The 13252-nt window shown below is 40.3% G+C and overlaps 2 protein-coding genes across 5 annotated transcripts; one reads left to right on the top strand and one right to left on the bottom strand.

Annotated features, from left to right (window-relative positions):
* Positions 1–2757: 2757 nt before the first annotated feature.
* LOC115757021 (coatomer subunit zeta-1-like) lies at positions 2758–6287 on the bottom strand. Of its 2 annotated transcripts, none has more exons than XM_030660103.2 (6): positions 6131–6287; positions 5560–5719; positions 4907–5054; positions 4735–4824; positions 3156–3240; positions 2758–3062 (listed from the first exon to the last, which is right to left on the bottom strand). In XM_030660103.2, exons 1-6 carry the CDS (start codon positions 6131–6133, stop codon positions 3003–3005), a joined length of 546 nt encoding a protein of 181 aa, XP_030515963.1. In that variant the 5' UTR covers positions 6134–6287; the 3' UTR covers positions 2758–3002. The 2 variants fall into 2 exon arrangements, with proteins under 2 accessions (XP_030515963.1, XP_030552955.1); XM_030697095.2 differs by having other exon boundaries at positions 4735–4812.
* A 1690-nt stretch (positions 6288–7977) lies between these two features.
* LOC115729513 (pterin-4-alpha-carbinolamine dehydratase 2, mitochondrial) lies at positions 7978–11941 on the top strand. Of its 3 annotated transcripts, none has more exons than XM_030660101.2 (7): positions 7978–8056; positions 8221–8267; positions 10358–10455; positions 10822–10907; positions 11003–11126; positions 11239–11307; positions 11807–11941. In XM_030660101.2, exons 1-7 carry the CDS (start codon positions 8000–8002, stop codon positions 11893–11895), a joined length of 570 nt encoding a protein of 189 aa, XP_030515961.2. In that variant the 5' UTR covers positions 7978–7999; the 3' UTR covers positions 11896–11941. The 3 variants fall into 3 exon arrangements, with proteins under 3 accessions (XP_030515961.2, XP_048132746.1, XP_048132747.1); XM_048276789.1 differs by having other exon boundaries at positions 7994–8050; XM_048276790.1 differs by lacking the exon at positions 7978–8056 and having other exon boundaries at positions 8198–8267; positions 10389–10455.
* The last annotated feature ends 1311 nt before the right edge of the window (positions 11942–13252 follow it).

Genomic DNA, 13252 nt, shown 5'->3' with positions numbered 1-13252 from the left:
GCAATGTGAAAGGTTCGTTTTAGTGCTACCGAACGATGATTCTGCGGCAAAATGGCGATTATTTAAGTACGGATTGTCACGGGCTATGTTGCTTTTGCGTTGTAGAGGATGGAATCTACATGAGAAAGAAAGCAATAGAATACGTAAGGCAAATGGAAGTTTCCACCTTTCGTTAAAAAAAAATAAAGAAAAATTAACGAGCAGAGAAGTGTTGTCAATTTATGAAATTTTCTCTGGAAAAAGGTTAATCCTGTACCTGGCTGAGCAGATAATTTAATCTCGTGAGTTAGTTTCCACGCAAATGTGTCCGATTGGAAAACGAAAGGGTAGGTGGCACGAGGGTAAAAGCTTTTTACTGGCGATGTGCATGATGATTCATCCATGCGATTTTTCTCCGCTCTCTTGTAAATTTCGAGTCTCATTGAGACAACCGCTAAATCCGACATTCTTGGACATTCTATGCTTGCATGATTGAAGGACTGAAGTCTGATTTTCACTTGACGCAAGGAAAACAGAAGATCTCCACTCATAAAGAGAGAAAGGGAGAGCGGACTTTCCTTATATCTATATAGAAGGAGGGAAGGATGACAAGAAGTTATGAACGTAAGCGGTGCACATGAAACGTATGCGCTCTTTCAAACACCCATTCCTTGTGTATCTGATGTTCTTGGTGTTACCGGTCGTGTTGAAATAAAAGTTGTTTTTCAAATTTAATATAAGGGCTTTAGTCTTATTTATTGCATTAGCCTTAATTCCTTAGATAGAGGGAGGGAATGATTTCACATTAAAGAATCCGAAGCAAACACCCGACCCTCGTAGATCAATTATAGAGTTAGATTTTAAATTAGCACACATGTACCATATGAGAAAATTGTCAAAAAAATCCAAAACCTTTCACACTTTTGTCAATTCAATCTTAAACCTTTCAAATTTGCCGATTCAGTCATAAACCTATTTACTTTGTACCGATTCAATCCTATATGCCTAAAATTGCTGACGTGGATGTTGACCGTCATATGTGGCACCGTCGACGATTTTTTAAAATTTTTATTAATTTTTTGTTTTTTTTATTTGCTTGCCTTAAGGCCAGCGACCCCCGCTGGATTAGGGCTGGAGGGGTCACCGGCCATGGAGTCAACAAACCAAAAAAAGGAAAATAACAAAAAAAATTAGATTTTTTCAAATAAAAATATTTAAAAATTATCCACGTCAAGACCGGTGATGTCACGTAGGATGACCAGCATCCACGTCAGCAATTTCCATAACGGTATAAAGTGAAAGGTTTAGAAATGAATATGCAAACTTAAAAGGTTTAGGATTAAATTAACAAAAGTGTGAAAAGTTTAGGATTTTTTCTGTGCCTTGCGCAACAATTGAAGAACATGAGCCGAAGAGCTTAGCTCTTTCATTTGACTATCTTTTAGTGTGATTGCTTTAGTTATTAAGGCCGCCATACCTTGTCTAATTCTCAATCCTTTGCTATAATTCCGTCCCTCGGGGCGAATGGACACCTTCAACTTAATTTTCTATAGTGATTGATATGAATGTGGTTATCGGGACATGGTCCTAAAGGTTCACAGTTAGGCCTCACGATTCATCACCGTTTCAATTTATGTTTGAGATAGTTCACAACTAAAATAGATATAAAAGTCAATACGACGAAAAGCCCCAAACCGGTATACTTATAATAAAATTATTTCAAATTAATTTTTTAACCAAAACAAATCTAAGCAGGTACACTTGTAATAAATTTACACTAAACTAATTTTTTTACCATAAAAAATCTCAAATTGGTACATGTGTAATAAATTTATCATCCGTTAGTTTCCATTAAATTAGGTTAATACCATGAAGAACTTCAAACCGATACACCCATCAACCGTTACGTGTCATCCAACTCAACAATTTAACGTTAAAATTTAAAGAAAACTAATGGAGGGTAAATTTGTCACTTATGTACTATGAAATTTTTCTGATAAAAAGTTAGTTTTTGATAAATTTATTATATGTGTACTAGTTTAGAATTTTTCGTAGTATTAATTTTAATGGCAGGGCAATATATTCAAGTCTAGTCTCATAAAGTGGAGTGCACTGTCCTTTTTAAGGCACTCCAGTCAATTTTGTCTCAAGTCTTTTCCGGATTTCTGTGCGGATGCTTGAAGGATGGATCTATCTTTAATCTCTTGATCTTGTCTTTTCTAAGATATAGGTGAGAGCTTTTACTCAGTCATCTCATCTGCCCTTCCCATTGTGCTCCCTCTGGTCATAAAGCCTTTTTGACCCCGCATTGTTATAAAGCCTCATCTTGTTATCGAACGTCATATGATTGCCATTTTTGGTGTCTTAAGCATATGAAATCAAACTTCTCTTCTTATCTCCAATGAAAGGCCACGCATATTGCCCTACTAATCGATCTTCGGCGACCTTTGGACATCTGATTCTCTACCTTTATCAGATGTTGCAGTTTACAGATCTTGTCTTTGGTCGACTCCAATGAGAATAATCCTAAGTTCTCAACACTTAAGCTTGCCATGTATCCATGCATGTGTTTCGTCGGCCCAGTGAAGAAATAAACTTTAAAGATGAACTTTGACATGAGCTTTGTCATCATCGAGAGGTCGTCGATTACTAATCAATATTCACAGAATTACCTCCTCTTTATATAGCAAAATTTGAGAGCTTAGGATGATAATGATCAGATTTAAACACAACTCTAATAGTTGTTGAACACATGATTAGAGCGTAAACCACACCCTCTTTCTTCTGGAATCTTTTCCATTAAGCTAAAGTGGTCGCTTTAGTACTTGATCTACAGACCATACTCAGTTTTGCCTCCACCAAAATCCTCACAAAAGCCCACCCACATCATTCAGTGAATCCAGAAGCCAAATTGAGATTGATAGTTCAATTGGCATGAAAATCAAAAGCAACGAACAGAGTATGGATACGACCCTAACCCTATGATGGATAAGAAGACACAATGTATTCCATCAGGTGCAAAATCAGTTCAGAAGAGATCTGGTCAAGTGCTCTCTCGCTGTGGCCAGGGCTTGACTTATCGTCTGCAGAAAGTGGCGGGAAAGATTGAGAAATCTAACAGTGAAGAATATATCATTGAACCATTCCGTTACGTATGGAACTCAGGTTGACCATACCTGCTCAGACAGAGGACCTCCAGCATCCACGCTTTGACTTGCAACCTTCCCTGCTATCACGTTCGGATCAGTTTCAAGAATAATGCTGCATGAGATACATTCCACATTAGTGTCTGCCAAAAAGAAAGGGGAGCTGATGGAGGAGGGGTGCCGATAAAAGGTGCAGAGCTACAATATGATGATAACACACTCAGAACACCAAGAGTTCAATCTCCTCTATCGCCAATACATCGTCCCTCGAGATAAATAGCAAGGGTAACGTGAAATGGAAAGAAATAATATTGCAAACAAAATCAAGGAAATTGTAAAGGCACAATATTTAATACCAAGGCCTGCTTGTCTCCCTTTCCCCGCCCAACACTCAAATCCCCCTTTCCAGTAAAGGAGCAGGACAAAAATTAGAGAGGTGAAGAAGGATAAGGGACGCACCTCAACCTGATCAGATGCAAATCAGGTTTTGGAAGTACTTGTTCAGGACTATGTATGGCACCCATGAATAGTTCATTTACTATTCATGCTGAACTATAATGGAGTTTATAAAGAGATTGTGAGGTTGTCAAGTAAAAGTTTTGACAGATAGTATTTGTACTAATAGATTACTATATCCTAATTCAATTAAACAACAGACACCAGAATCCCACTTCAGATGGAATCATAGAAATAGCCAAAACTAGGCCTTTGGTAACTATCTGAAGTGTCGGTATCTAAATATTCAACCTTAATAAGATCAAGCATATTGACCAAAACAAAACAAAAAAAATTAGATCAAGCATGCTTGATAATGCCAACTAATTCAATAATGAATTCATCGGATAAAGTTAAGTAAGGAAAGGGTTCCTTAATTTTATAAAAATAAAAAACCTTATATGATACATACAAAGTTACCAGTTATATGACAAACTATAATATCCTTATTACATAGCATTTAGACTCTTACCCTAAGTAATTCAACCAGGAGAGAAATCAACGATATATCTCGACGAGTACCAACCTGTTCAAGGCTGCATGGGCAAGGAAAGAGGGGGGAGAAGGAGGAAAAGAAAAGAAATTGGCTGATTTTGATTCAGTTGCATTTCTAATGCTTTGACTATGCAATTGAAAAGATGCTATTTTGGTAAGTTCGCCGAAAACATCAAACACTTAAATGAATGATTAATGCTAACTACATGTACTTTTCTCTTTAGGGCTTGTTCATGTAAAACTCACAACACGAACTTTGTGGAAAGTAAATACCATAATTCCAAAAAATGCTTCATCAAACACAACAAGGCCCTGACCCTTTAACATTCTTCCCCGCTAGGGACAAGAGACGCTAAGTTGTGGTCAAATAGTGTAGTTCAAACTCGGTGAAAACAAAACACTTCACCCATATGATTCATGACACCTAGGTAAAAATTTCACCAGCCATAGCCCTCCTCGCACAGATTGTAATAATAAGTACTCCTTCTTAATCCCCTAAGGATCTGATCTCAATAATAAGACATACAAAATTAGTATATTTTAGAATACTCCAGAAGGTATCACAATGACTCTTCATATAGGGCAGTGATACTAAATATGAAGGCTCATTATGACTTACCCGCCATCAACAATTTCATCAAGGCACATTAGGATCAGATCCAGATTTTCTAATGCCTCCCTTCTGTCAACATGGCCCCTGGAACAAGTGCTATCAGACAACGTCAGTATTAATCATTTCTGAAGGGGCACACTAAGTATTGGAGTTAGTTAACAGGAATGAGAAGAAAGACCTTAAGAGAAGACCAACTGCATCACAAAATCCTTGAAGAACTGTCGCTAAAATGAGCTCATTCTCGTCTTCACCTCCGGTAACAAAAAAGTGAAGACTTTGCACAAACTTGTAAACGACAACGTTGTTTTCGATCATCGCTATTTCAGCTGTAAATGAAGTAGCAATCTTTCAATTCTTGGAGGCAGTCAAATTCAGCAACTTCATCTTATAGAATAGCATAACCAAAACGTAGGCAACATGAAAATGTCCAATACAGGAAGCAAAGAAGAACACACAACAAAAGAAGGATTCTGCAGTCATCAGCACCACCATGAATAAGTATAGGACTACGAGTGAATTGTTGCCGAAGCTCCAATAACTCTGCCCAATTTCACATACGCAATTCCAATTGTTCACAAAAATCCACGAAAAGACAGCAGTGATTCGTACAGAAAAAAAATAATACTAACTTCACACATATTAGAGCGACCAAATCAAACACCAAACAAGAGCATCATAGACTGGACATCAGCACACATATATGAGATTCTCAAACAAAAACCAAACAAGAGCATCACAGACTGGACATCAGCACAAATCTGATCCGATGGTATACACATAATAATGCGCCAAACCGATCTAAATAGGTCTCGAGTTTCTTTTCTACTTTACCTTCTGTTCGGGCATTGGTCTTCTGGGTCTTAGTGAACACTGCTTTCTCGAAAGCTTCCTTCGCGCTGTTGGTCGGCCAGTCATCGCAGTAGTACTTAGCCGCAACGCGGTTTCCTTCAGAATCTAGTAAGAGTACATTCTTCACCGAAGGGCACAGCTCCTACAACCCATGAAAGAAATCCTCAATAAAAGAAAAACCCAAAGATCAACAATCACCACTCATAGCAAATAGCAGCTAGCTGTCGAATTCTTGCTCACAGAAACAGCCTTGGATCTCCCCCACCAAAATTAACAGCTAAAGTCGACCAGAGAAAGGCACTCTCGTTACATGCAAAGTTCAAAATTTCAAGAACGAAAACCAAAACACGAAGTCCCAGATCAAGACCCTTAACGCCAGACACAAGAATCCTCTCCAGCAGCAAGCACATGCACCGAGCTGATCAGTACGAGTTCAAGAACCTCAAGCCCTTTTTTCACGGCCAAGAAGCTACCCTAACAAGTAAGACGAAAGAATTCGATCAAATGACGAGCAACAGGAGATTGGGTTGAGAAACGGAGGATCGCTGCACACCATTAACGCGACGCTTCGCAGCTTTTCGGGGACCGCTTAGCTCAGGGGAGGACAGCGACGGAGGACTCGGAACGCTCGCGCAAAAACCTCTTTCTAGCTCAATGCTGTCTTCGGACAGAGCTGGACTGAGAAAATAAAGAACGCTGAATATGCAATTTTTTTTTTTAATAATTTAGACTATAGAAGAACATCTCAAATTTCAATGTGAATTAACATTTTTCCTTTTTATTTGTGTAATAGTATTTGAAAAGAAAATGAAACATTTTGAAAAAAAAATGAACAAATTAAAAAAGGAGGACAAAATAAGAAAAAAATTTAAAATAAAGCTACATAAAATGTTGCATTAATATATGGAAAAAGAGAGAGAGAGAGAGAGAGTAAAAGCGAGGAGAAAAAAAAAGTAAAAACAAAAGTAAAAGGAGCAAATGGGGAAAGATAGAAAAAGAAAATGGGAGAAAATCTTAAAAAAGAAAGGGAAAAATCCAAAAAAGGGCAAGCATCTTATTTTCTCAAATAAGGCCTCAAATGGATTGAAAAATGAAAATGTTTCAATTAGGCAATGGTTATAATATTTCAAAAAGGGTCTAGCCTCAAGGGTATTTTCGTCATTTTACTTTTAAATTTTTATTCATTTTTCTCTAATTTTTCCTTTTTCTAATTTAAAAAAAAAAGCCACACAACGAGAGGGCCGCCCTCCCGCTTGTGGTCACCGCCCACCACCGGTGGAGGCCTGGCGCGAGGGTCGCCGGTCGCGCGGGGGGGGGGCCGGCAACCCCCCGGCCATTAGCTAGGGCCTCTAGCCCTCACGAAAATTTCAAATAGAGTGCGTCGTCCCCGTCTTCTTCTTCTTTGGGCTTCATCCGCAACTCCTGCGAGGAGTTCATCGTCTTCTTCTTCCGCTTCATCCGCAACTCCTCAGGAGTTCATCCGCCCCTAACCAACGAGGACGAGCTCGTGCAAAACCGGATCTACTTTGTGCTCCCCAAGTCGAGGCTCTAGCACCGCCCGAAGGCCTCACATGGCGGCCCTCGCCGTGAAGGCGAGCATCGCGATGCAAGAGGCGTTGAGGCGATCTCGCCCCGTTGGCCACGCTGGGTGAGCCAAGGGCCCTCGACCAGCGAGCCGAGGCCGGCGAGCCGACGAGCCGCCCCCGCTCCCCGAGCGAGGCCGCACCCCCACAGGCCGCCACGGTGAGCTAGGGCAAAAAAAGAAAAAAAGAAAAAAGAAAGGAAAAAAGAGAAAAGGAAAAAGTTTTAAAAAAAGGGAAAATGACTAAACCGCCCATACTCAGCCCCTTTTTTGAAATAAAAAGACCACTGCAGGCCCTTATTTGAAATAACGTCTATTTCAAGACCTTATTTGAAAAATTGAGAACACTTCGGGTCCTTAAACGAAATTTTCCCAAAAAGAAAAGATAAAAAAAAAAAAAAAAGCATAAGGAGTGCTCCGACATATATTTCAACGCTAAATGTCGATGTGGAGTTGGCGTCGATTGAGGTCGAATTCTATCAGGAGCTTTTGAGTCGTACACTTTCAGGTGCGGTAGTTCTTTTATATACGTAGATGTAGTAATGCGACGTATAGTTCCTTAATACTCGATCGTGTCCTATCGCTTGATTAGAACTTCGAGCAAAGTTCGGTCGGAGTCGTTGCCTTGGGGGGACACATTGCAACAGGTTTCTAAGTTCTGGGGCAAGTTGCAAAAATCGAAACGAGGTGGGGGGGACAATTTGCAAAATCCCAATAACTTGGGGGTGCAATACATAAATTCATCACGAGTCGAAGGTTCCGTGATGACACAGCACCAGCGCACCGTTTAAAACCCCGCCGCGACCGTGGGAGCTGAACCGGCTCGGTGCGTCTCGTGTCATGTTTCGGATGATCCATCTCTCTCTACCTTCTCTCTCTAGACCTCCTCAGGCTCAGGTGCTGCACCTTCTCCTCCTCCTCCTTCTTCTTCTTCCTGGCGCGCATCGCTTCGTTCTTCTCCCGCACTCATTCCCCTCGCGGGTCGTTCTCGCTTCCCACGCATTGGTTTTGACCCTTCTCTGCTGATTCTTTCGCGGTCTCGTGCTTCGTTTCTTCGGCAGGTGAGGCTGGCGTCACTGCTCCAGCGACTGCGGACGGATCATGGATGGTGGGTTCCCTTGTCCGGTGCCTTACTTTGGTGTTTTGCTCTCTCTTGGATGCAATTGAGCCTTGTGGGGTTGTTTTCATGTGCTCGTTGCGGGTTTCTGTTTTTCATTCGTGTGTTGGCTGAAGTCTTGGGCTGAGAATTGGGTGGACGAGCTCGTGTGTTGCATTTTGTTCGTGGATTTATTTGGAGGCTAGGCTGGGTAGACCAATCGCTTTTCGCCGAATTTGAACTGTTTTGATTTGTTGTATTTCGGCCATTGGAGTTCGCTCCGGTATCTGACTTACCATTACTTTTAGTAGAAGGTCACTTGTTTGGTTGGAGAAAGAGAGAAGCAACTATTTAGACTTGGTGCATGGTGTCTTCAATCTGTTACCTGATCCTTGTCAAACTCATATGTCTTACATTATTGATTTTGTGCAAACTTGTCTAGAGTCTAGACTAAAGTAGTTTCATCGCTTTATTAACTCTCTTCACTTGGAGATGGGAGCTTTGATGCATATGGATGTGGATAGGAATGTAAATCAGAATCCGCACAAACGCATGTACTCGTGCTGGTGTGTGTTGGTGCAAGTGGAGAGCAAGGCCCGAGGCATTTCATGGCTTACTGCCGGTCTCGTGATGCTTCCCTATAAGATGGAGTATCTCCATGGATGGTTTTTGGATGGGGGGAGGGAGAGGAGGAGGGAGGGAGAGCAAGGGAGAGTGAGAGGGAGGGAGGGAGGGAGGGAGATGGGAGTTTGCTACCATTCTTTTTCTTTTGTCTTAATTCTGCCATGCCAGAAATTTGTTATGTGGGATAGGTATGGAGAGCTACTGCTCCATTAAACGTTTACATCAGAGAAATTAGTCTGTGGGATCTGAGAGTCCCTTAGATTTCTAATCTAGTTTGAATAAGCCAAAAGGTGGCATAAGGATGGTAGCAAGTAGAATTCTACACCTTTATTTATGAACTATTTGTTTCCACGCCCACTGTCAATCTGGGAATGAGATTGACAAATCCTCTGCTATTGTTTGTCCAAAAGAGAGTGCCAAATCAGTTCCCATAGCTGTCCCTTCCCAAAGTAGAGGATTAAGAGGTGATTATCTGAATGCGGCCATATTTTCCAAATAGCCAGATATTCCTCTGCAGAATTCAGCTCTTAAAATAGTGTTCAGGGAACTCTGGCTGGACTGCCTCCTCCATAACTGGTACTGGTGCCACTATTCCCTGAGGTCATTTCCAAGGAAAGTTCACACTCCAATTAATGAAGGAATGTAAAGCATAATTTCTGTCTGAGGACTTGATAGAAGATTTCTGGTGGTCGAGGACTATCTGACCATGTGTTGATGTTGCCCTCTGCAATCTTGTTTCTATACAAGTTCAGAAAATTTTAGTAAGAGTTCCAATTTACTATTTCTGCACCTCAGCACAGAGGTTGATTTCATTTTTGTTTTTATTGTAGTTAAAAAAGCAGCATCTGTGCTTTCTCAAATTGTGGCAACTTTGAATTTGGGCTGCATGAAACTGGCTGTGTGATATGGATTTGATAGCGTGAGTGAGATGGTATCCTTTGTTGGTCAAACTTCATATTTGCAGTAGATACATTAACTTCAGACAAAATGGTATACTTGTATGCTTCTCTGTTATAGCAGATAAATAACCTGCCAAAAATAAGACTCCATTTCTTTGTGAGAATATCTAGCATCTGCATGTGAATACAAGTGAAAGCTGTGAAGAAGTTGGCTTAAAGTCCTCGATTAGTATGTCATATAAAAGTTTCCCTTAGTTGGTTACTCATTTTTTTCGAGTTGCGAGGATGTTGTAACTCTTAATTAAACGTTAGGATAACTATTTACCTGTGTTTCAGTTGCCAAGGCACAAAGAAGTTGTATATGTATGCATAAGTTTTCTCCAGTAATAATATGTCAAATGTCATTTCTCCGGAGCTTCAGCCTCATATTTCCTCAAGACAAAGGTTTGTGGCTTGGCTGAAAGACCATTTTGCCTTTTTCCTCCTCTGTTAGTTTGGAGGCGGGCGATTTTGAAATATGTCCTCACACCACTTGGGGAAGTGATATTTTTGGGAATGAATAAATGTACTTATTTACAGCTCAATTACCCAAGTAAACCGGATATTCCAGAATCATGTGGCACTGTCGTCAAGTAGGAAGTTGCGGGGTGGATTTAGAACTTTTTCTACTAGTGAAGGTGTGTGCGCAAGCTTCATACTTTAATTGCTTTGCATTCTAGTTCTTTACAGTACTTAGCTTCTTGCAAAAAAAAAAATGCATGAGAGGCAGTATATGATGAAGGGTTAGTGCCAGAAAAACTACATTCCAAGTTCCCCTAATTTTAAAGAAAAGGAGTTTCCTTAATTTGTGCCAACTAAAGCAAAAGTGAAACTTCTGACCAAAGAGCAAAAGTGAAATGCTACAATTAGCATTGAATTGAGCATCATCAAAAAGTTGCTGGCAAATGGATTTATGCACAAACGCCACACTTCTATCTGTTATGATCTTCATACAATTGCTTATACAGTTTCTTCTTCTCTAAGATGTTGCTGTCTTTGCATAGATTTTTCGGCAAAGAAGTGTGTGCCATGCAACGCAAAGGATCTGAGGCCCATGACTGAAGAAACAGCCAATGAACTAATTTCAAGGGTTTTTTTTTTTTTTTGGTCGTGTTCTTTTTTCATTCTCCTTTTTTCTGTATTGTCGCCTTAAGGTATCCTCTTAGTAGTTGATTCTGTTGACAGGTACCTGAGTGGAACCTGGTCAATGAAAGTGGTGTTCTGAAGCTGAATCGTTCTTGGAAAGTGAAGAGTTTCCTTAAAGGACTGGAATTGTTCAGGCTTGTAGCTGAAGTTGCAGAATCTGAAGGTCTCTGACGTTGACTTAATGAAAATGAGTTTATACTTTTATTATTATTTAGTGATGCCGTGGAGTAGACAATATGATTAACGTGTGAGTAACCTTGATTTGTTTAACGCAGGTCATCATCCAGATCTGCATCTTGTTGGATGGAATAATGTAACGATTGAAATATGGACGCATGCAGTTGGTGAGAACTCGCACCTGACTCTTTTTTCCCTTCCACCTCTTTCCCTCTTCCTGTGCTTTTTTCATGTTGATATACTGGCACTAGTTAAGTTGTTGACAACAGCATTAACAACAATGACCAAAAGACTTTTCTCGTATTGTTAGAGATGCATTATTAAACTAGTCCATGATGGAAAATGTTGCTTCTATCTTGTTTACTCTTGTGAGAGATTCATTTGTGTGAAAGAAAACAATTAACAATCGATGTGTTGCCTAATTTGTAACTTGCAACTTCAGTCCTTGTAAACCAAAAGAAGTCAAATTTTATTTTCGGATTTCTATTTTCATATCATCTCAAGAAAGTTTAATCATTTTGAGATGCAGGAAATGCCTTCCTATCTTTCATTAATTTTGTCTCCTGAATTACTCTAGCCATATTCCTCAAGTTGCCTTTCCGGAATTTGTGCTTCTGCCATCTTTCTGCATAGTTTTCCATGCATGAAATTTTGCGCGCTTCTCAGGTGGGTTGACAGAAAATGACTTCATACTTGCTGCTAAGATCAATGGACTGCCCCTGCAAGATCTGTTGAGGAGGAAAGCCAAGAGCTGATATGCCCTAAGATAGTTCTGCTTACTGTGGTACACACATTTTCCTCTATGAGCAGATCGTTCTTGTTTCGTGTGCGAGTTCAACTGGATTTTTAAGCAGTACTTGGGAGGTGCTGTCTGACCTCTATGAGGAGGTTGGTTTCAGGGCTGATGTAGTTTCATGTTGACCTCTGTTTGACAAATTTAGAAACACAATCAATGAGCATCTTCTCTTTACGACGTGAGTAGATGCTCTGTAGTCCACCTTTATTTGTCCTGTGGATATGTTTAATGTTCTATATTTAGATCGTTACTAGTGAATAGGATCCACATGAATCTACGGTTTTGATATTCAATGATTATCAAGGAAAATGCCTAACAAGATTGATTTGCAACTGTCAAAGAAATACAGGAGTTCCGAGCCAAATACATTCTGGATTGTAAACCTCAGTTTTCGGAAACTCGATACGTAGCAATGAATTATCCAAAATGATTATTACTTTCCCAAGTGTAGCCAATCTACTTAAGTTTCCCTACGAGGTAGTAATTCCAAAGTTCGATTGAGGTGCTAATTTCAGTGAATCCAGTTCGGCCCAACCTTTGGATATAGATTTTCCAGACGCGTGGTGCAGAATCGATATGGAGGCTACTATCGTTTATTCAAGGGGGGAAAAAACTTGTTAGAACATGTCAACGGAAAAAGTCTAAGACTTCCTTTGGAAGGACAGTCTCTCGGAAACGTGTTGCGCAGTTTCGCTACTGATTCTACATCGTTGGTTAGCCAGTAGTGTCGAGATTTACTGTTATTCTATCCCGCGAAGCTAGCCGTATGGATTTCATTACGGTATACAGACTTATCCTCACGTGCGAGGAGCCGAGTCGAGAATTAAGAGACGGGAATTGTGGTATCCAATCCTGATAAATCTCGGGCAAGAATGTTAGGCACCAGGACTAGGAGGCAAAAAATGTTCATCTGGGATTGTCGCGCTGCGTGAACGAAAGTTTGTGAGAAAGAGAACGAGCTCCTCCGTGCAGATTTGATGAATCTTCCAATTTTGGGGGGCTATTCTGAAATCCTTTAAGCGAGTAGAAGAAGCACGTCTAGGCATTCGGTTCACAAATTTCACCATTTTCGGTAATGGCCAAACTTCACTGGCCTTGAGCATGTACCGTCGACTCGACCATGAAAGTCCGAAAACAGCATTCCCGGAATCAAGTTTGTTGCTACACAGTCGGCAATATACAAGACGACAACTGAATGAAGCACACTCGTAGAAAGGAAAGAAAACAAAAGACAGAATGAAACACAATCATATCAAGATTGAAGACCGGGGCAGCATATGGAAGCAAAAGGCAGGAAGTGGAACTCTGCCTTTCTT

This window comes from Rhodamnia argentea, chromosome 3 (assembly GCF_020921035.1).
Source record: "Rhodamnia argentea isolate NSW1041297 chromosome 3, ASM2092103v1, whole genome shotgun sequence".
In the NCBI taxonomy this organism is placed as follows: Eukaryota; Viridiplantae; Streptophyta; class Magnoliopsida; order Myrtales; family Myrtaceae; genus Rhodamnia; species Rhodamnia argentea.
The sequence above is the reverse complement of the archived record's forward strand: the minus strand, read 5'-3'. Positions and strand labels throughout refer to the sequence as shown.

What these genes read in the sequence shown, in the direction of transcription:
- LOC115757021 (XM_030660103.2), bottom strand. An exon ending in GACCAATGCCCGAACAGAAG is followed by an intron (nt 5,055 to 5,559) that starts GTAAAGTAGAAA and finishes CTTCATTTACAG; the next exon opens with CTGAAATAGCGATGATCGAA. An exon ending in GCAGTTGGTCTTCTCTTAAG is followed by an intron (nt 4,825 to 4,906) that starts GTCTTTCTTCTC and finishes GTTGTCTGATAG; the next exon opens with CACTTGTTCCAGGGGCCATG.
- LOC115729513 (XM_030660101.2), top strand. Translation starts at nt 8,000, where the DNA reads ATGTTTCGGATGATCCATCTCTCTCTACCTTCTCTCTCTAGACCTCCT. An exon ending in CTGCGGACGGATCATGGATG is followed by an intron (nt 8,268 to 10,357) that starts GTGGGTTCCCTT and finishes ACTTATTTACAG; the next exon opens with CTCAATTACCCAAGTAAACC. An exon ending in AACTTTTTCTACTAGTGAAG is followed by an intron (nt 10,456 to 10,821) that starts GTGTGTGCGCAA and finishes GTCTTTGCATAG; the next exon opens with ATTTTTCGGCAAAGAAGTGT.